Below are 23,203 nucleotides of genomic sequence, written 5' to 3'. Positions count from 1 at the left end.
TAAAAACAAAATGTGCATTATTGCCTTTTAGTGCAGATGTTTTTCTGTGACTGATTCTGTCATTAGTTTCTGGAACAGGTTGATGGAGATATTATGTCCATGTAAAGAAACCATTTCCCCATGGTTATCAATACTTTTCCTTCCTACATTTGCCATTTGTTTTTCCTGGCACTCATTGTATTCTCAAGTGTCTCTAAACTTTTCTTTCTTTCAGTCTTCCAAACTCCCACCACTTTTATACTCATTTACATCGGTTTCTATCAGCTTCCTTCCACCCTTACTCCCTCTGAGATTTATAATATGCCTGCATCCATCAGTGTTGCACTGATTTTAGCTCAAATGCTTAGCAAATATTTGAGATGATCCTGAAGGCTTTTTTTGCCATTATGAAAGGAATTATATAATACTTGGGGATTCTTTGATTCAATTCTATTTCTTTACACAGCGAACATGAAGTCCTGTCTCCCAGAACACAGTAGGAGAAGTTTTGTTGCTTACATCACGGTCATATTGTAAGTGCTTCTTCGACTTTTTCGTTGTTTTCCACCATACTCTAGCTGCCTCATTTTCACAGGCAGCACTCAAGCCAATCCCCAGCTCGATACATTTGCAGTCAGTTTTGTCTCTAGCCAGACATCATGCCCATTTCAGTTCTCACTTAACAAAGAGCCGTAATTGCTCCCTCCATCATCTTCAGTGAAACAAGCTAAATACACCCAGTAAGTGATGTGATTGCCTTCACATCAAAGGTATAGTTGCTCTGGGCCAGCCAACTTCTAGTACACCACCACAACATCCCAGTACTATAACCACTCCTTGTTCTGTTCCTTTCTTGGCTTCCTTTCTTCTTTTCAGCCATCATTTCCCTTCTGTTCTCTTTTACAGCACTCTCCCATGATAGCAATGAGAAAATGCAGCCACCTCTCCTACCCCGTGCCTCCCTCCAACACGCATCTTTCTTTATGCCCTGGAGCATTGACGTTCTCTTGCCTCGCAGACAGCCATTTTGAGACCAGGAAGAAGTCTGGCAACAAGGCCATTTAAAAGAAATTTAAAAATCATTTAACTATGCTGTCAGAATGAGAAGATGACTGACACTAAAATAATTTATATTGCAATTTGTGAGATCCATTTGAAACCGTTTTGCTTCAACAGTTCCCTTTTTTTTTGCTGTTCTTATCCCCTCTCAGCAAAACCAGAAATCCCTGGAGGTTCCTCTGAGAAAAAGTTATCTGGGAAGTGGTGATCCTGCGAGATGTACTTTCCAGGGCCGGCAGACTTGCTGACAGCTGCTGGGAAGCAGCCCAGTCCAGCGAAGCGCTGTCAGCCAGGCCATGGTAGCACAAGGCTTCTCCAGGGAGCGGCAGCAGGATGAAGGGCAGAGGCCCAGGAGCAGAGTTGTGGTTCAGTGCTCGAGGGCCTCCCGGATGTCTGGTGAGCGTCGGGGCAGCCCAAAGGCAAGGTTTTTCAATCTGAAAGTGGATTTTACTTGCAGATCAACCTCCATGGCGAAGGTCTGCATGGTTGTTTGGGCTGACGTGCCAAAGGAAAGGAGAGACAAGGGCTGGTGAGGGCTTCGCCACTAGCCCCTTGAGAGCTGGAACCAGGCCGCCATTCCCCCGGGCTGGGCCAGGAGAAGCCCCGGCCGCCCCGAGGTCTCCAGGCCCCTCAGCGCGGCGGCTGTGGGACACGTTTCAAACACTAACGAGCCACGGAAGAGGCGCATGAGGCTGTTCGTCCCCGCGGGCGGACGGACGCACGGGCGGGCGGGCACACGAACAGTCGGACGGGCCAGTCTGCCCGGTCCCGCCCGGCTGCGGTGGCCCAAGGCCCGGTGATGCCGCCCTACCGCCTGCCTCCTCCCAATCAGCAGGGGGCGCTCTTCCCGGGCGCACCGCCAGGGGCGGCAGCCCGCCCACCGCGCAGGCGCCCCGGCGTCCCGTGCCGGAAGCGGAAGCGGCCGGCGCCAGCCTCGGGAGGGAGAGCCGTTGTCGGCAGCCCGTTGTTGTCGCTGCGCGTCGCCGCCCGCGCGATGGCGTCCACGGCGCTTCCCCCGCTGCCGCCGCAGTTCAAGAGCATCCAGCACCATCTGCGAACCGCGCAGGAGCTGGACAAGCGCGAGCCGGTGGTGGCGTACTACTGTGAGTGAGGCGGCCGCAGCGCCGCCCCGCCCCGCCGGGCCCCGAGCCGGGCCCGGCCCGGCCCGTCGCGTCCCGCCCCGCCCCGTCGCCGCCGCTCCCCGCGGCTGGGGCTGCCACCACCCCCCGGTCACCAGTCCCAGAGCGTGCCCCTCGCTCTGTCCGCCTGGCTTGTCGGGTTGCGCCGAGTGCCCGTCGGATGGACGGAGAAGTGGGGGCGGGGGGAAGCCCCACCTCTTGGGGCGGTCCGGGCTGTTCACGGTCTTCCTTGTCTGCCGCTTCAGCTGCAAGCCCCGACCCGTCTTTCACGTGCTCTATTTTTGCAGAGTTAAGCCTCTCTGCAGTCGTAGGGTGTATGCCAGCAGCCTAAATACGTGCTTGTACGCATATGTATAAAGTCGAGTTTGCTGTCTGTGTTGGGATAGTCCTAATAAGCATCGCAAAAAACTAACCTTCGAGAGTCTTTCTCCTGCTGATTAGACTTCCTTTCTGTCCTGTATCCGAGTAAGCAATTTGGATTTGAGAGTCTTTAATTCTTTCAAGTGTTCATTTTATTTTCTGTGAGGCTTTGTCACTTCTTCAGGGTTGTCTAAGGGGGAGAGTAGGTGGCTCTTTTTTTGTTCGTTTCATTGAACACAGCAAAATCTTACTTGAACTCTTTCAAATTAATATGTAAATTTTTCAAGCTACTTTAAGGCTTCTAAGCTAGTGCTTGTCAGGGTGGTCTGTGAGCCTTTCTAAAAGGCTATCCACAGTTAATTAAGTAATGCAAGCCTGTTGTTAGTAGTCATAAATTCCTGTCACAGTTAATCACCACACTTGGAAAATTTCTAAGACTAGCTGATCACCAGAAATGTATGTTTATGTTGTTTTTTTTCTTTTTATTGAGATGTGAGGTGGTCATTTGGGGGTTTTACTTGGCAATAGCTTGTCTTCAAAGAGAGTTAAATAAAAAATAGAGGTAGAACTGGTAGTTCAATAAGTAGGGCAATCTTAAGTGTAGAAGGATGAACTCATGAAATTCCAGCTTCAGAAAGCTCTGAAAAAACCGTTAGCTCGGTGTCACAAGAATAATTTTAATTTTTTTGTGTTACACAGGAATACTGTGCTAATGTGGAAGAGTGCTGCCAGAGAAGTGAGGTAGCCACATATTAGAACACTGGATGTTCTCAGTAGTACTTGGTCTTTTTTGCTGGAAAAACAGGATAAATCTTACTTTGTGTGGTAGGAAGCACTAGCTAGGTCAAGTTGCACTGGGGTTTTTTTTTGGTTTTTTCTTTATTTCTTTTGGGTTTTTTAATCAGATGTAACACCCTGTCTGGCTATACAATAAAAATACTAGCATTTAGTGTAGGTAACAGAATGCAAGTCTGTTTTAAAACAGGAATGTTTTGATGGCTGATCTCTATTTTTCTTAATGTCTTTCCTATTCTGAAAGTCTTGGTGCACAGGGAAAAAAAAAAAAACAAACATCTGTATTGAATAATTAGCATTTTCTGTAAAGTCCTTTGCATTCTCTGTCCTAAGTAGCCTGAAAATTTGCATATCATATGTTTTAATTTGAGTACTTCAGAACATCTGATTCATTACTGAGTATACTAAAGACATATTCTTGAGATACCTTTCTCGTTACATTATTACATAAAGTAAAAAGCAGCAACACCTCTTTTTCAAGACAGGTCTTGCTTGGATCCTTTGTTCTTTTAAATACACAAAGGAGAAGAATTAATTTTCTCTAGTGTTCCACTGATGACACGTATTTCCTTCCATGGTGGATGAGTTTGGATTGACTAAAATGCAGAATTCCTGTTTCATAGGATTTTTTTGTTTTGTTATTTTAATTCTGGCTTTGAAGCAAAAATAAGGTTTATGAACCATTAATTTTGAACATTGTGGGTTTGGAACAATTATGTGGAATCCCAAAGTATTAATTATTAATATTGCTACTGTAAAAAAAAAAAGTACTGTATATACTTCTAGCATGCTATGAATAATAGGGGCTTTCCTAAAAAGGTAAGTTTTTTAAAGTGTAAGCCTGGGGATACAAAAAATTTTCAGGATACTTTTCAGATAATGTTTTGAAAGCAACACAGATTTTATGTGGAGTTAAAGCAATGTTTCTCATTAGATGCTTCACTGAAAATAGTGAAAATCTCTTTGTTGAGCCTTTGAAACGTGTTTTGGAGGAGCTGTATACATTTGCTATAATGTATTGTGTGGAAGGAATAGCGTGAGGAAAGCTTGGTGTGTGCTGGAACATGTGCTGTTCTCTTCTGGTACTCCTCCGCTAGCCTTGTTTGCAGGCACCGCGCATGTCCTGAGACCAGGAGGGTGGTGTGGCACAGCAGCCAGCCAAGGGGACCCTGCGGTGAAACGTCATGTGATGGGACAGTGCTGCGTGTTCTGTCTCAAGGCTGCTTGCACAGCCACTGTGTGCGGGGGAGAATTTTGGTCATATGACAGATGTAGCTATCGGTCTGAAGAATAGAGTAAGGTGTTTATAGCTTTGGAATGTTGCCAGAAGTGCTTCATCCCTAGAAAAAAGCTTTGGTCCTAATACTGATGTTTCCACGACACAGTGGTTTTCAGTATGGACATAAAGTTTGCTAGGTTTTGATTTATGTGCATTTTGGTTCAATTCCACTTGTATATTTCTGATAATAAGAGCTATGACACAAAGTCATTTGAATATCAGAAGCAAGTAAACTCTGGTAAGATGTGTTCACAACCTGAAATACTACTTTCTATGGCTTAGCAATAAAATTGTCAGGAGGAACTACTTAGTGCTCATGTTAGTATTTTTGTCTCTGATCAGCATCCACTGGGGCTAGAGGTGTGCTGTCAAAGCTGGAAATTTCAATGGCAGTTACACATTTTATTTGCGTGCACCATTTTAAATTTTTTTCTCTCATGTTTTTTGGCTGTAGTTCATTTGGAGCATTAAACTAGCACAAATCAGCACTGCCACCTGAAGACGATACTGTAGTCCTTCTCTGACCTTTCATTCCCAACCCTGATGTGCTTCAGAAGCAAACATTGATGTAATTGTATGATGAAAACCAACAGTAGAGCTATTTTTCAGCCAGGCCAATTCACTACCACTTAAACAGCTGTGCTCCCACACACAGACAAAGAACAAGACACGGTGGCTTGGAGCGAAGACAGGACTCCTGCTTTTTTGATATTGCTGGCATATGTTGATGTAAAGAAACTGTAATTCAATGAACATTAATCTCCGGTTTACACAATATGGATAGCTACAACAGGGATTATTTATATTTTTCAATGGCCACATAGTTTTCCACATGAAAAATAAAACATTGAAGAGCAACATTGATGCTCTTGTGTACCATAACATCACAGATGCTTTTTGTTGTGGTACTTGCTGGAAACACTGCAACCATAAAAAAATGGGTTTATTTCTGGTAGTCCTGTGTATTCCTTACAAAGCCTTCATGCTTAAGTCCATTTTTAGGTATTCAAATTCAAAGCAGGATATAATCAGTAGCTTTATATGTTGTTTGTAAACCATTACTTTTTTTAGCACTAGCCACTGTTAGTAGATGGACATAAGTGATTGAAGCACTAAAAATATATTTGCTTCCTGACAGTATGTACCTTCAATTTACTTGCTTGTAAAATTTGTTCTACTTAGAACGTAGACTGTAGAGAAATAAAGAAATCAAGTTTATTTTTTAAGTTGTACAGGACATGATCTCACAAAATAATTCTCCTTTTAAAGAAATTAGACATTTTATGGTTAATGTAAGTGTTCAGCACTGGGGTCATCTGCTACCTTCTTTTAAAATATTTACCTCCTCATACAATACTTCTTCTCACATTTTATGTTATTTTGTTAATCATTGTCATTAAGTATGTAGCTTTTTCAGGTTCAGTAAAGATCAGCTGATTCAATAGGTGTAAGGGATGCTATATTCATTGCCTAGCAAAAGGAAAATAATTGATTGGTGGTCAATAAAATAACTTTCTCATGTTAAAAACTTACATGAGTCTGACTGCTTTGAGATGTTATTCTGCAAACACAAGGAGGCAGACTTTGATTAAAAAAAAATCTGTGGTCTGTGTAATAACTAAAGAAATTATGTATCTAACTGTGCCATAGGCAGTTTGACTCAGAAGTTGTTTTTTGAAAAATTGCAAGGTTTGAGAGGTAGTTCTGTCTTCTGAAAACTTCTGTTCTAGTGTTTAAAGCGAGACTTTCCTTCATAGCTCTTGTTTCAGCCTTTCAGTGGTGTTGTTAAGCTCTTTTCAAAGATGATTGGTAGTTTATTTTATACTTCAGTACTTACTGGCCATTGATGTTCTAATTCAAAAGTATTGAGAGAATGCCAGTGAGTTGCCAGAAAAGCATTGAAGTTTCATGATGTATAACATCCTAACACACAACAGCGTTTGCATATCCAGTGAATGCAACATGAAAAATGATGATTCTAATAACTTCCGAAAAGCAGCACTGTGATCATTTTTGCTTTACAGTCTGCTAAACATCAGAAAACATTCATAGGAGATCAGTAGACTTGATCTGTTTAAAAAAGGTATGAAGAAAATCTACAATTCTCAGATCAGAGATAGAAAAGCACCAGAGAAATCCTTCCAAAGGATCTTACTGTTGTGTTGACATTTCTGATTTTGTGGGATCAAGCAGGAGAGAAAAGCAGAAGAGAAATTTTTTTTCCCACAACTAGTTGACAACCTCTTGAAACAAAAGTTGTTCAGCTTTTAACAGAAATAACCGTGTGACTGGCTTTTTACTTTGAAGTTTAGTCACACATCCATGAAACAAGCTTCTCGGTGCATACCAATTATGACTCTTTTTTTTAATTTTATTTTTATTTTTTAAAAATAAGAGACAAAAAAATAAAGTTCATGGCCTGATTCAGAACCTGGGAAATATAGTTACTGTGTAATTTTACAACTGAAATACTGTTAGTTTTTTACTGATCCTTCCTCAAAGCAGAGGACTAATAACAGACAGATATTTTAAATGAGCTTTTAATTTATTCAACTTTTTATTGTATCTTGATGCATTTTGAATGACTAATTTAGAAGTTGCATGTAATTCTGAAGTATTAATGGAAATAAAAGTAACTGGTATTTGCTGTATTTCACTGCAGAGGTTCTGCACATACTTACTGACTTCATTTAACTGGGACATTGTAGAATTGAAATGCATAACATAATGTTCTTATGCCATTCCTTATCTAATAAGATCAAATTCCTGAGTTTTTCAGTTTAAATATTAATTTCTTTATACTAGTTTTATATAATCTATTTGTAAAAGTACATTTTCCGTATTCTCATATTGCTGGTGGCAGAAAACTGTTTTGTGTGCTACTAATACTACAAATTATTTAAAGCCTGTTATTAGAGATTACATACTGAAGAATAGATTTAATCTGTTCTTTACTGAGGATAAGTTAATCGAAATGGTCAGATATTTAAGAAGTAGATATCCATTTTGTAGTGTACTGTGAGACTTGTTTTGATTGTGCTATGAGTATAAACTAAAAATATTTCTCAATTTTTTTTTTTTTTTCCCTTGTGATTTCTATTTTTTTCTGTCTTCAGTCTTAGCTTGTTTGCTCTGATTTGTTTCAAAGTTTTGTAAGTGGGAAAACTGTGCTCTTAAAACTCTGGTTTGTCTGTGGAGACAGGAAAGCAGTGAGAAGTGATTGGAATAACAAAGATAAATACATAAACCCCACAGTCCTCAAAGCAAACTGTGGGTAGAAGCAAAAATTAAAGATGATGTTAACTATTGTGTAGTATTTTTGGCACCTGCTTTGATTACATAGGTAATATTTTAAAATAATCTGCTCTGACAGAGATAGGAATGAGAACATAAAATAGAAAAAGTGTACTTGAGAGATTGAAACTTTATTTCTGAGGTATGTGTATTTGTATAAAAGTCCTAATGTTCAATTGTGTGGTGTAAAAATACTAACATGCATTTTTCCACCGTATAATTCACAATTCTTTGGTGGATCTTAATTCAACTTGAATCTCTGGAAGTAGAATTAAGAACTGCCTTTTCCTGCCTGAGGTTTGCTGCTGCTTCTGAAGAAGGGATGCATCAATATCAACATTTCATTTTGCAGAAACACAGAATCGCTGAGGTTGAAGGGAACTTTGTACAACACCTAGTCCAATCCCCTGCTCAAAGCATGATCACTAGTGCAGGTTGGTCAGAACTGTGTCCAGGCAGGTTTTGAATATCCTCAAGGATGGAGACTCCACAGCTGCTGGGAGCAACCTGTTCTAGTGTGTGATCATCCTCACAGTAGATTTTTCTTATGTTTAAATGGGATTTCCTGTATTTCATTTTGTGCCCATTGCCTCTTGTCCTGTCACTGGGCACCACTGAGAAGGGTCTGGCTTTGTCTTCACTCCCCACTGCCCCCCTCCCCACATCATGTATTTATATGCACATTGATAAGACCCTCTGAGCCTTCTCTTTTCAAGATGAAACAGTCCCAACTCTCCACCTCTCCTGGTGTGACAGATGTTCCTAGCCCTTCATCAGCTTTGTGGCCCTTCCCATGTCTTTCGTACTGGGACCCAGTGCTCCAGGTTTGTCACACCAGTGCTGGGTAGAAGGGAAAGATCACCTCAATCTGCTGGCAGTGTTCCTCCTAATGCAGCCCTGGATGCTGTTAGCAATTAAGGTCAGGAGTGCACTTTGGAAACTTAACTCACGGTCATGCCCATCTAGGGTGCTTTGGTTCACCTCACAGAGTAGTTTGAGAGCATGAAATAGGTTTCTTCCAGTTTAAACTAAACCGGAGGGTGTTACACAGGAGTGCTTCAGATTGTGCTGTAATCACTACAAGCTGTTTTATCGGAATGACTTGACCATAACTAATCCAGTGTAGCTGCCTTCTCCTCCTTTTGCCTTCTTGAGATCTCAGTTACTATAAATCCTACAGTTAAGGTAGTTTTTCTGTTTTAATTAGAAATATTTCATTTTCTTTATTAGACTATAGAGACAAGCTTTGAAAAATGCTCACAGTTTAAATATTGTGCAAAAATTTATAAACCTATGAATTCCACATATAGATCTCTTACTCAAATTTTACAAGACCAAAATTTGTCCTTAAACCACACTGAAGAATGGCAGTGTAGAATACGCAGTAATTTTCTAGGATTCATAGTAGATATTATTAGATTACTTGTTTTGTCATCTAACCTTAATAATTACCACTCTTGTTTGTTTTTGTAAATTTTGTTTCACCTCTTTAGTTTGCAAGTTGCTATTCTTCAAACAACAGTGAATTCTAATGTAATTTACTATAACTTTCAGTAATTTTAAGTAAGAGACATTTTACTTGAGGTAGTTTTGACTTGACAAAGTTTGTCTAGCATGTAACATAACCTTGAAATATACTGTTATCAATCCATTTCCTTCTGTAGGATTTAGAATACTATAAAAGAATCTGAGGGGAAGAGGGGGTCATACTATCCATTTTGGTTTGAGTTTCTTATTTAAATTTGTCTGTAGCCTTCCTTCCCCCCACTTTTGCCTCAGAATTTTTTTTTTCTTGCATTTCTCCTTAAACTAATTTTACTTGAAAATAAATATTTAAAAGTAATTTGTTTTCTCTGGAATATTTCAGATTTTGAATTGATGCTGCGAGCCTAATACTTATCTTGTCTTTAGCCAGTTTCCTTCAGCATCATGTAATGAAGAGGAGGTATTAGGCCCTTTGAAGTTTGTTTGCCAGTGCTATTAAATCTATTTTTTAAAGTCTTTGAATTCAGACAATTTGGACTTAGCCATGTAGAAATACTATATATTTATGATCTGCATGCAGAAATTACATGAATGAAGTATTATACAGTAATATTCATGAAAGCAAGAATAATTAATTTTATTTTTATATGCAGATGAATTCTTTATGAAAATACATTTGTAGTAGTTTGAGTACAATCCAATTTAATGTTTTTGTGTCCTTTGCTTCCCACATTTGTATTCCAGCTGTTGTCTTCCCGTACCAAGCAGTTAACAAACATTTTTCTGTCAGTGGTTTGATAAAGGGAAGAGGAAGGTGTAGTATATGAATAAGTAATAACTTACAGCCTGAAAAAACTTTCATCTCTTAATCAGAATCAAAATATGGCTAAAGTTTATGGCAATGCTTTTTTGTTACTAGTTCATGTCAATTTGTTACTATCAAATGTCAGAAATATTCCCATTCCTAATAATTCTTTTTCTATACTAGAGAATTAAATACATATGGGGAAAAAGAACTGTAATCTTTTGATCCTGTTAGACCAGGAAAAAGAAGGATGGATAGTAGGACAGAATTTAGAAGATAGAATCAACTTATTGTGCATGCTTGCTGGCTGGAATTTTTGTTCTTCAGTATTTTTACTTGGCACAGAGTTAGTTTAAAATGGGAGTGAGGGGAGTTTCAGTTGTTATCCAAACATAAATCTGGAATAACTTACTGTGTATTAGGAATGAATGCCTGGCACGTACTAAAGACAAAATGCTCGCTCTGAAATTGTGCTGTGTATTAGCAAAGGAAAAATAACGTGGTATTACGTGACATAAATAAAAGCATAGACGTTTCTGTAAAGCTCACTGTATAATTCCATCCAGCACACCCACACTTAGTATTTGCTGAACAAAGATTAAGGGCAACAAATCAAGACATAAATTTTGTAGTTGTCTTGGCAAAACATTTTTCTGAGAATGATTACTTGCCAAGTCTTTATGAATTTGAAGATAAATGTCCTGTCTGCAAACTGAGAGCAAACCATATTTTAGTTAATAATTGGCAAAACAGTTCTGTCTTCATGTGTAAAACATTACAAGTGACTTTAGCTCTACCTATAATATTAATTAATATTTAGACATTAGCTCTGTGTAGCATCTTTTACCTCCTTAGTGCTTTGCTTTATGCATAGACTACTGTTGTTGGCCACACAAAAATCTTTTTTGCTACTTGATTTAGATAAAGAGGGCAAAAAATATAGGTTGTATCTGTTATGAAGCCAAGCGCATAAAACAAGCTTAAATAGAACCAATAATTGCATTCATTTATTTGTTACCAGGTATTCCAGATCTTCATCACGAATAGTGAAGAGAGATGAGAATTACAGGTCACTTATTTCCAAGATTGTCTACATTCTTCAGATACTTTGTTTAGGCTTTAAAAACTTGAAAACTTTTGCAGCTACAATGTATGGTTTTAGTTGTCTTTTTATATCAGAATTTTCAGAAGCTTGTTTTTTCACAGAGGAAATTTTTTATCAAAAGTTACCAAGCAAATGGCTCCTGTAAGTCTAGTTGTTTAGTTTTACAGTATATCACTGTGGTCATTAGGGACATGCACTTTAAACATTTTTCAATATATAGAGAGAAGTTCTGAAAAGAAAACTCTGAAATAATTTTGATCTAAAATGGAATCTCAAGTGTGGTATTTTTAAAAGGTGAAATAATGCAATTGTAATGCAGAACACTAAGAGGATTTCTTTCTATGGTGTCCATACCATTCAGGAGATTAACTTCTAGTTATTAGAAATTGAACCACTTGCATTAAAGTAAAATTTTTGTGACTTAGCAAGCATAGTAATAATACATTCCACTGCTTTTGCAATATTATAGAAACCAGAACAGCTGTATTTAAAGGAATGTAAATAATTACTGTTTTCTTTCAGATATAGGTGGGCAAAAAACTGAACTCATGTTACATTTGGCTGTCTCAGCAGAACTGTTGGAGGTGATAAACTTGCAGCCTCTTGCTTATGAGTTCTTTGCTACTGAGATTACCTGTCAGCATAAACATGGAGAACAGTTCTTTGACCATTAACTGTCAGTTTAAAATTTCACTGGTTATATTAACAGAGGAAAATTATGTTTTGCTCATTGCTGCTGGAAACTCAGTAATGAAGTGAGTTTGCCTATTTGCTGCAAGTTAGGAAAAGGACATGATAGATTTCCTTCACGAGATCAAAGCATGTCTTTCAGTTACTGTCATGTATCCTTACCATAAGTAATATTTGTGTGATAAACTACACACAAAAGTAAAAGATAGGCAAGAGACTTCTGACACCTTGATTAGCAAAGGTAGTAGTATCCAAAGCAACACAAACCAACATGGTCTTACAGATAGCCTTGATTTAGAATACTTGGGACATTTCAAAATTAGAGAGCAGAGAGAAGGATGACAAAAGATGCAGACATGGAAAAACTTGTGTTTGGAGAGAAATTAAGATTCTTTGCCTTAGGAATAAGATGTAATAATGATACACGAAAGTGTGAAGAGCAGAAGTAGTAGACACTTTTTCCTGTTGTCTGTGATGAGGCAAGGGATTACTTGCATACTGCTCTTCATACAGGTAATTTCAAAAGCAAAATTTCAAAACACTAAAAGAGTATTATTTTTATTTCAGTAGTGTCTGTAGAGGCAAATACCAAATTATTTCGCTTGCTGTCTGCTTGGTAAATTTGATGATTGTTGATACAGGTTTTCAACCCCCAAGCCCCACTTTTGACTAGAGCAGCACTGAGTAAAGCAGTAAGTGTGCCTATACATACTTAACATTTCTTTTTGTCACTGGTGAGTTTCAAACTGTGGAGAGTATACTTTCCTTCTGTATCTTCAGTTCATCAGTTGAAATTGATATTCCAGGAGATTTTGACTGGTAAGGTATTGGTTTGCATTTTCTGACCTGCAGGTTGCCTTGTACTTCATTACAATCAGGTTGTTTTATCAACGGTATTTGAGTCAAGACTCCCTTTCAGTACTGAATGCTGCTAGGTAGTGATGCTCTGTCAATAGTAGTTTTCACAAACATCGTACTCTTTCTTGATTACCACTTACTTGAGAAAGAAGGAGTAGCTTTTGGCGTTACCTCAAGGATTGCCTCATCAGAGGCCTGTCTCTGGGCAAGTTTTGTTATGTAGTACTCCTTTTGAACATATTACTGTATGTGAAGAAGTGAGTATGCAAAAATTCTGAACTTTGAAAGGTAGACTCTCTTGTTAGTGTAGCTTAAGTGTGCTTTGACCTTTTACCAGTTGATAAGATCTTGCAGGAAATCTCCTTTCCAGTTTATATAGACGTTGATACAAATCGGGGTTTGATGGCCAGATGTGGTAACTGTCTCGTATAGTCAGTTGTGTGGTACAGAGATGTAAGTGCTGTGACAGGTGGAATACATTTAATCTTAGCTCAGGTGACAATAATTGTCTGTAGGCTGTCTCTGTTCTTAATACCTGTAGAGCTGCTGCTGCTAGAGCACCTTCATGTTTTCTTGACAGTCTGTATATGCTTTGGATAATAGTCCTTCGATCCTGAATGACCTGAGGACTCTTAGACACCTTAGTCCCAGAGTCTTTTGTCAGTAGGAAAGTGTTGTTGGTATAGAACATTGCTTGATGTCACCCATAGTGTAAATTTGTATATAGACAAGAAAAACGTGTTTCTTATGTGTAACTGTTGTTCTTTGACCTGTGTTCTCTGTGTGTTCAAGACTCACTCTTCTGTATTTGTTCATTGGAGTGCCTGAAGGAGTCTTTGAGTTTTTCTCAGTCTCTGACATCCTAAGAGGGGTAAGGGCTGGCTTTTTAGGGCTGCCTACAAAGCATACAGATGTCATAGTCTTGTAAGTACACCCCTTTGGATATTATTGAGGAAAAAAATTGTCTTGCTTTCACGATTTAAATGGATGTATTTGCAATGAATGTGGAAAAAAAGCCACATAAAGGTAACAGAAGAGTAACAATTACAAATAAACAGATCTTTTAATGATTAAACTGATCTTCGAGACTAAAGAAATTTACAAGATTTCCATTTGTATGGAAACGGAGTTCTTTTTATGTAAATGAATTATGGAAGAGGTATAAAGATGCATACTTCAGCAAGTAAGATAAATCTATATCCAGTAATAACAAAGGGCTTTCTGAATTTGTCACCCTAACTCATATCAGTCTAAAATTAATTTACTTTCCTCTGAAAATACCTGATATTTGCATCTATCAAAAAGAAATAACTGATCTAGATGGCCCATAGGTCTAGCATGCATTATGTTAATTCCTAAGTTCTACATTATTAAATCATACCATGAAATGTGTTCAGGGAAGCTTACAATCAAGTATGTACTTAAAAATCAGTTTAATTGAAGACTGTAAGCATTAACTTCTTATCATGTGATTATGGTATTTTAATCGGCAGTAGACTTAGAGTGCTTTAGATAAAAATCTCTTATCTTTTTGTGTTTGGATTTCTTTGAAATGTAATTTCAACTTTACATGTGCTGGTTTTATAATATTTAATATTAATGTGTCAGCATCCTGAAGATGAATAAGGTGGGCTTAAGAGTACATATCAGTAATAAGCTTAATATTAGTGTTGTCGCTTGATGAAATCTAATAGCATAGAACCTACATAGCAATTCTTGTTAAAAACTTTTCTTTCGTTTGTCATGGTCAGTTGTTGTAGTTGTTCATAGCCTTTATTCATTCCTGAAGTTTTGCTCAGAGTAGATTTTTACTTGGTTGTTCTTTACTGAAAACTTGAATACGAAGGTGTTAGGTTGTTTTATAAATTGTAAATGTAGGAGTAGAGAGGCATTGGAGATCACAAGTATTTTATTTATTATTTTGGGGTGTCTTTAAATGGTTGGGCAACCCAACAGCTTTAACATTCAAAAATTTGTCAGCTTTGCAGTCCCAAATAAGGAATGTACACTTTGTCTGGTTTGAATAATCAATTGTATATGAAATGTGAAATGCTACTTTTAAAATCCAGAAAAAAAGAGTTAAATTGTGATGCTCACCAGCAGAACCTAGGTAAGTTTTGTAGAGAGATCTAATTTTATTAGACTAGCTGATAATAGGTGGAAAAGGCAGACTAGCTTTTGAGCATATAATGCTTTCTTCTGCAGCAAACATCAGGATAAGTGCAGTTTGAAAACATCTGTGTTACATTCGTGTTAACTGAGGCAATTTGAAGGGAAAAGGCTATCTCTAGTGTATGAAGAGATGCTTGGAAGGAGAGAGATTGTAAAGCTGTGAAGCAAGTAAGCATCACTTGCAGAACTCTGTGTCCTGTATGGGGTGTACCATAATTATTAGCTCATGATGGTATTTGGTAGAGTTACAACTTTTAGTTCTTAAGCTCTGCATTTGAAAGTGTTTTGTAGGACTCCCTTGAGGGTCAGGAGTGAGAGTTAGTGGAATGGCTTTTTTGTGAAAATGCTCTGCATTTGTTTACTGAATGTTTCTGTCCATTTCCCCTTCTCTGTGTGTGTTAATCCTAGTAAATAATAGCTGTTTGTTTTTACCCACAATTTCCTGAAGCATGTAAAGTTCTGCCATGTCCATATCTAAAATTCATAGATTTTTTGGTAGTAAAAATATACTTCTTAATCAGAAGATGTTAATCATTCATTTTCAAGATCATATGAAAAACTGGCAACTTTACTTGCGGGGAAAGTTCAATAAAGTCTGTCTTGTCTGATTTAAAGATCAGGTTTGTGTCTTGTCTTTTGATACTATATGTATGCATATACATGGAGATAATAGATGCTTAATTCCATTTGTTAAAGTGGAGTTTTAAAGCTAACTGGTGTCTGCTACATAAAGTTCCATTTTTGAGATATACCCATACACTCTGTACATATATGTAAGTCATATGAAAATTAGTCATGTATAATTAGGGATAAAAATCTACTTGAAGTTCCTATTTGAGAGAGTTGCAAAGAAGCATGGAGGTTTTTTACAAAAGTACTTAACATTGCATAATAGTGATAAAAGTATCAATCTGAAATCAGCAGGAATACTCATTGAGAAAAATAAAGCATAAATCTTCGAAAAATATCTCCTAGTATCTCTGCAAGACTGAACATACCTAGATTTCGCTGTCGTTGCTGGCTAGTGCTGCAATAGTACGTTCTTAAACCACAAGATGAGTTTGTCTTTCAGATGTGTTGGGGGGGCATTGCTTTGTTTGCTTATGGGTTTTGCCTTAGATAATCACTTCTGGGGTTTTTTCTGTGTTTTGTCTCCTTTAAAGGTCGTTTGTATGCAATGCAAACAGGAATGAAGATTGATAGTAAAACCCCAGAATGCCGTAAATTTTTATCCAAGCTTATGGATCAGTTGGAAGCTGTAAGTAGAATTTATTGCTCTCCTCTAAAATGATTCATGATGTTACTTTAGTTTTTATTTAAGCTTCTGCAAATACTATCTTTTCTCTGTCATTGGTCATTGATGCAACTATTCTGTATGCAGGCACACTGTATGAATTTAAGTCGTATGTAATTGGCAGACGCATTGAAAGGAGATAAAGCTATATGTGTATATGGGTGTTTATATGGATGTTTAGGTATGCATGCACAAACATAACTGAAATTTTATACAGCAGACATTTGCCATAAGATTTTGTTTAGACAACATGATTTACGATACTTTATTCATATGTATTCTCATGAGAAATCATAATTCATTATGAAATAAATACAGGAGTTCTAGAATACCTTTTTTACTGATTTGTTTTTGTTTCCTTGAAGTCTGTGAGAGTTATTTTCACTGCTCTAGGACTGACTAGCCTAGTCCTTGGGCGCTTTTGAAATTTTTGCCCTAAACTGTTGTACCCAGGGATTTTTTAAAACATTTTCTGAAAGATCTAGACACTTTTGATCGTATCCTCTGTTAGAGATTGGGGATCTTATACTTTGAATTTTTGTAAGCACAGTCTTACCTGTGTGGGTAGGAGATAGCTATGCCACGCTCTTCTGAGTGGACCTGACACTGTTAAAAAGCAAACAACCTTAAATAGAACAGTTAAACAAAGAAAAGTCAAGTCATTGTACAGATGGTCGGTTTAAGTTCCAGGAGCTGTTTACGTTCATGTGCTGTAATTTTCAGTAGTCTCGAAGGAAGTAGTGTGTAGATTTCAAAGTTTAAGTGCTCATTTGAAAGCAGAAAGTAACATTGAAAAATGAAGCAGCGGTCCTTTGTGTTCAGTATTAATGATTCCATCCAAAATCTAGCCATAGCAATGTCTGAAGAGTTCATGTGAAACTAGTGCAACAGGCTTCAATTCTTCAGAAAAAAAATGAAAAGTGAACCATTGCTGTGTTTTATCTCTGATTTTTAGCAATGGAAAATCCAGTGTACAGTGACTTCTTGGTGTGTTATTTCATCAAATTTTGACATCTCTAATGGGTCTGGTTTTCATCTTCAAAAGGGAAGAGAGGTGGCAGGAGAGATGAGATTAAAACTTTGAAGGATTTTGCTCTTAATTTCCTAAGGATTTTTAAAATTTATTGGACCCCTTGTGGTACTGCAGCAACTAATCTGTCTGCAGTGTTCAGTTACCCCTTTTGTTTCAAATTTGAAAAGACTAGAAAAGCAGCAAAACCCCATGGTTTCATCTTTCAGTTGCTGGTAAGATTGACAGCTGATCAGTGACAACTGATGCTCAGGTATTGAAGTTCCTTCTACGTAGTAAGTGGTGGAAGGATGGAGAGAGTACTTCTAGATAGGTCTAATACAGCATGTTTGGGTCTAGGAAGTTTGGGTATATTGACAAGTTGGACCTCTGCAGTAATTTAATAGCAGCCATTTTCAGTCTGCCCTTAACCAGCAGGGGGGGCACGAAGGGGTGCTGCAGGTCTGCCCTAAATGTTTCTCACAGCTTTCTGTGTGTTGCCACAGCTGATTATTTTAGAGGTTAAGACAGAAGCTTATAAACAATCCTGAACTTTACAGCGGCAAAGAATAAAACAGTGTAGATATATCTGGAAATTACCAGATGTGTTCTTTGCAAGAAACTTCATAATATTCCAATTATATGAATTAATTAAACACAGTGATTTTGTATCCAAAATGCATGTTTCTGTCATTTTTAAAATATGATTGTGTTATGCTTTTCCAATAGGTAACTTTCATTTAAATGTTTTTAGTAAAATTAAACCAAATTTGCTTGATTTTAGGTTCAAATTATGAATCATTTAAAACATCAGTACCACTGTGCAGAATCACAGATTGTGTGAAGGGTGATTTCACAAGTAAAAAACTTGGTTAACTTTAATAGTTTTAGAATCATATGTAACCGAGTGTCATTTGTGCATTTGAAATAATATCCATTGAATATCAGATTAAGTATAGTAATAAGTTATTTTCTGAGTGTAAGGTACGTATGTCGGTTGGTGAAATACAAATATAAACCATTTTCTTCCTCAGTTAGCTTCAGTGTTTCATTTCAGTATTAATTCTTGCAACTTACAAATTGTGGTACACTTATAAGAAAAACAATTACACTTTGTAAAACAAATACTTTTTGAAAACTACGTAGAGTATGAGTTTGACAGAAGTCTTCAAATTTCAGGTTCTATTTGGAAAGTTTATTTTACACTACCGAAATCAAGGAACTTTTTTGGCAACATTCTATGTATTAAAAAGTTGGCAGCAATCTAAAAAATATGGAAATGCAGCCTGTGTGATTAAATTTTCTCCACACGCACAGTGAAACATAACTGCCATTCAGAGATTGTTTTTAAATCTTTTGGCAAAATAAAGGCTGCAGGTTAGTATCATGCAGTGTTCCTGTTTTTGTTCTCTAAGGATAACCTGAGATTTCCTTATGTGTGAACAGTAAGCCTATTCAGAAGCTGTAAATCCACCTGTTGTAACTGTTAGAGGGTTATTTGCTTTACTGATTTTTATTAGGAAACCTGACGATTCTTGTACTCTTAATATCTTTGAAAGGAGGTCTTTGAATTGCAGTACACTGCTTAAACAGAAAATTCCAGTAAATCCATAGGTCACTAGACCGGTGAAGGTAAGGCTCAGACACTTTGAAAGATGTAATGAACTGCAGTGAAATAACTTTACAAGAGAAGATACATGATCATGCTGACCTAAAGTACCTTTATAAAGCATGCATTACTTTATCAATTGAACTGTGTTGAATCCTGGCACAGGTATCAGAGTGTTTGGTCTTTCGGATAGTAAGGGGAAAAATATCTGTAGCTATTCCTTCACAATATTGTAGCTGTGTTTATTTTTGACTTTTTCTTTTAGTTTGGTTTGGGTTTTTTTTAAGTATTTTGTGATTGAAGGGGGTATTCAGAGCTACTTATTCATAATATTTCTCCCTCCAAAAGAATGTGCTTCCTCTTTAGCATGCTGCTTTTAGTGTTAGTTATGTTAGAAGCTGGAGATTTGTGAAATAGTTAAAGTGTATGTTGTTTCTTTTTTAAATTGGACTTGGCTTTGTCTAAATCAGCAGCTTCTTGTATTTGAATTAGACTGCAGAATTGCTAAGGTCTAATAAGGTAATTAATGTATTTTTTTCAACTTTTTTCAGATGAAAAAGCAATTTGGTGATAATGAAGCAATTACTCAGGAAATTGTTGGTTCTGCTCATGTGGAGAATTATGCTTTGAAAATGTTTTTGTATGCAGACAACGAAGACAGAGCTGGGCAGTTTCATAAGTAGGTGAAAATCTTTGTTATCTGAATTAAGATATGGGTCAGGAAATTTGAATATCCAAGCTCTCTTTAATTTGACTGGAAGCAAGAATTGGGCTTTAATGCATCCATTTCTCTTTCAGAAAACTTGATTTCTTACTACTTGTATGTCTCTTAACTGCACACATTAACTGGTATCCTCCTCCTTGTGTTTTTTAAGAGGTTGCTCACCTACTGGCAAGCCTTCTAGAACCCCAGGCTAATACTGAGCTTGACATCAAGCATGTTATACTTTCTACTGTCTAGTGATATTAAAATAATTGTGATGATACATTATGTGGTTTGATGTACAGCAATTGCTAAGGCATGTTGATGGCTTTTTCTAAGATAATATAGGATGTCCTATGTTCAATATTGAACATTCCAAACTAGAAACTATGTGCAGAACACATGACCAGCTTTAAAAGATAGTGAAACTTCCTGCATAGTAGTCAAGACACTAGTCAATATATTGCTAAATTTAAATACTGTGAAGTACATTCTGTAACATCAGATTAAAAGAAAAAAAAGTAGTGATGATTGGCTTGAAATAAGCCAGTATGATCTAAAATGCCAACTTCTAAAATGTGATCCTGAGAGACTGACATTACCAAGTTAGTGAAATGTTTTCTTGTTTACAGAAACATGATAAAGTCCTTTTATACTGCAAGTCTCCTGATAGACGTTCTAACAGTATTTGGGGAGCTCTCTGAAGAGGTAAGTGTTAGGGATATCAGTGTATTATCTGATTGCTTTTCCTAGCACAGGTGCAAATTACTGTTTTAGTTCTGTAAAGTTCTTTTTATAATTTGTGAAAATAAACTTCAAAGAACATAGGTTCTAATTGCGTAGTCAAATACATGCTAGTAAGTCATATGGAATTGTGCTAAGTATTGCATAAATTATGTTTGAAATATTAGACAACTGTTATCTGTTAGAATATGCTTCATGACTTAAGTATCAGTTAGAAATTCAAAGTCTGATTATTACTGTGAGACAGATAGCATTACATTGAGCAAGTAGGAATGATTATAGGGAAAAATGATGCAAGGTTCCTGTCTTTTTCCACCTTCACTTTTTTCACCTTGCAAGCCAGAACTTCAGTGCTAGTAATTGAGATGGAATTGTATACAGTTTTAGTTAGAACAGATATATTTGGTTTTGCAACAAACCCCACTTTTTAAAGGTGATACAGTAAGTTGGAAGAATGTGAATTTACTTCATAAAAAATGGCTTGCTATCTGGCCATTAGAACATGACATGTTTAATTAAAAAAATTATCTACTAAAGTAACTAACAGGGTGCTCTTTATGGCAGGTAATCTTTTAATCAAACCAGTATTCTAGAATTGGCAGAACAAGATCATGATTACTTTTATTAAGGTACACCAGAATAATCTCTTGGTCTGTTTTAAAACAAACTTTTCTATTAGGTGCATGGTCAGCTGCTCTCTGTTATTCATGCCCCACAGAAGAATTAATCTCTGATATAGAGGAGCAGGTACTTTTAATAAAATATTCCTTGTTCTGAAAATTAAGAGTGAGGTTTCCTTGCTAAATTAACTGAATGAGAAGCTCAATTTTAAAATGTAATGGTATAGTTGATAACTTCTGGCAAATAAAAAAAGAATTAGAGAAAGCGGCTGCTGACTCATGAAGACAAGTTTCAAATCTTGTTAAAGGAAGGTTGAAATACCTAGAAAAATAAATAAGAAACTGCAACAATGCTGAACAGTCTGAGACAGAATCAGCAAGTGCTGATCATCTAAGTGCTGAATGTGTCTCTCTTTTTTTTTTTTTTTTTTTTTTCCCTCATATGCTTGAGTGTTACAGGCTTCCGTACTTACACTAGTAAAGTGCCTTAGAAACCAAAAGTTCTGCTGCTTTGCAGGCCCATTACAAGCCCGTGGTTGTGTTGGTCCCAAACTATTCCATGCTGTGCTTGGAATTCACAGACTTGACATTCTGTATGTAAATCCCTGATCTGACAAGTGTGCCTAACATGCAGGCATGTTTGCTTAGTTTAAAATGCAGTTGCCGTGGCTACTTTCATTTGTAAATATTGGAAGGAAGGTAAAAGAATGGTTTTGATAGTGGTGCACTTCTTGTATACTACGACGTACAGGATTGTAAGTGTAGATATTAAAGATAGGTCTTGCCCAAGAAGAACACTTGGCCAAGTGTTCTTGCAAGATTCTACATCTTCCATAGCCTGAGCTTATACCAGGCTACAATTTTCATCTATCAAGAGGCACAAGTAAGATTACTCTTTTATGTGATCTCTTAAAACTAGCTGCTATGTACTCTGACATCCTTTATGATATCAAATAATGGTTGCTAGAGCCAGAGAGTGAATGGACATTGAATTGGGCTGAAAAGACAATCATCTTAGACTGTAGGAATCTAGTGCACAGGACAGTGCACGGATTTGGTGACTCCCCAGAGGTCCTGAAGCAATCCTTCTTGCGGATGGAAACTATTGTTATAAATGTCAATGTGGAATGCTAGCAGTGGTGTGTTTACTACTGAATGTGTTTGGTTGGGGGGTTTTTTTGTTGATGCTGAAAGGAGAGAAGTGCTTTGTAATTGGAAAGAAGCAGAATTATCTCATTTCGTTTAATCAGTGAAGACGTTGTTTAAAGAGTGTACGACAATACAGTAGAAGGTTTCCACTTCTGGCTAGCATCATTACATTTCAACAGTTTCCTTATCCAGTGTCACATGAAGAAGTGATGGGACAAGTATGACATGTGACTGTCTTAGACTTTTGCAGAAGCTTTTATTTCAGAAGTTCAGCCTGACATCTGGTCATATAGTATGACATCTATATTCAGACCACCTGTGTGTATTTTCAGTATGTAATTGCCTTCATATGTATGGAATATCAACTATTAAAAGGCTTTTAAATCAACAGCAGAAGGCATAGAAAGCAGATATTTGACATCTAAAATCAGAAAATGGGTGTTGTAAATAATATGTGTATTTTTAATTGGCAGGTGGTTGATTATTGGGTAGTATGACTGGATTGTGTCACAGGAAACAGTGGATGTTCCATATCTCAATATTGGAACTAGGTAAAAGGATTTTCTGGAAGACATGTTTTACAAGACAGCTTACGTCAGATCAGTAAGAAGCTGTGTGATAGTAGTGTTATTTTCATTTACCTCAGTAGTAATGTTCGTACAGTAGGGCAGCCTTCCGAAAAGGGACAGCAGTGTGTATTAAAAACAAACTAAAAGCAACAAAATTTAGGTTCTCAGTTCCGGAATGATAAGCTTTGCAGTTGGGATGCATAATGACACACATCAAACACCTTGTTCCCTTCTCCTCACTCCATCCAGCGTTTTGGTGGGAGGGGTTTGGGCTCATTCTTAAATACACTTTCCCAGGGGCACCACCAGCCTGGCTGAGAAGCTCAACTCTGTCCTGCCATGGGTCTGCTGGAGCTGGCCGTGCCTGGCATAGGGCAGCCCTGGCCTCTCCTCACAGATACACCCCTGCTGCCCACCGTTGCCAGCACCTGGGCGCGGACACCTGATACAACAGCATCTTCACACTTTATCAAGAAATAATTGCGG

General features: G+C 37.4%; 2 protein-coding genes across 5 annotated transcripts in view; one reads left to right on the top strand and one right to left on the bottom strand.

The window, feature by feature from the left end:
• Positions 1 to 2,406, bottom strand: part of NMBR (neuromedin B receptor) — a 33,001-nt gene extending 30,595 nt beyond the window's left edge. Inside the window, exon 1 of the mRNA XM_030022057.1 lies at positions 2,373 to 2,406. The gene's annotated coding sequence lies outside the window, so the exon portion shown is untranslated. The remainder of the gene's footprint in view (positions 1 to 2,372) is intronic.
• VTA1 (vesicle trafficking 1) overlaps positions 1,937 to 23,203 on the top strand; it is a 41,991-nt gene continuing 20,724 nt past the window's right edge. Inside the window, exons 1-5 of one of the 4 annotated variants that reach the window (XM_030022061.2) lie at positions 2,065 to 2,141; positions 11,217 to 11,441; positions 16,184 to 16,278; positions 19,484 to 19,611; positions 20,268 to 20,343. In XM_030022061.2, the coding sequence (XP_029877921.1) occupies positions 11,348 to 11,441; positions 16,184 to 16,278; positions 19,484 to 19,611; positions 20,268 to 20,343 (393 nt within the window). In that variant the 5' untranslated portion in view covers positions 2,065 to 2,141; positions 11,217 to 11,347. Of the gene's footprint in view, positions 2,142 to 11,216; positions 11,442 to 12,662; positions 15,189 to 16,183; positions 16,279 to 19,483; positions 19,612 to 20,267; positions 20,344 to 23,203 lie in introns of those variants that run through there. The other 3 variants (XM_030022059.2, XM_030022060.2, XM_041125239.1) reach the window with 3 other exon arrangements.

Source organism: Aquila chrysaetos, chromosome 8 (assembly GCF_900496995.4).
Source record: "Aquila chrysaetos chrysaetos chromosome 8, bAquChr1.4, whole genome shotgun sequence".
NCBI lineage: Eukaryota > Metazoa > Chordata > Aves > Accipitriformes > Accipitridae > Aquila > Aquila chrysaetos.
This window is presented reverse-complemented; position numbering and strand designations above follow the sequence as displayed.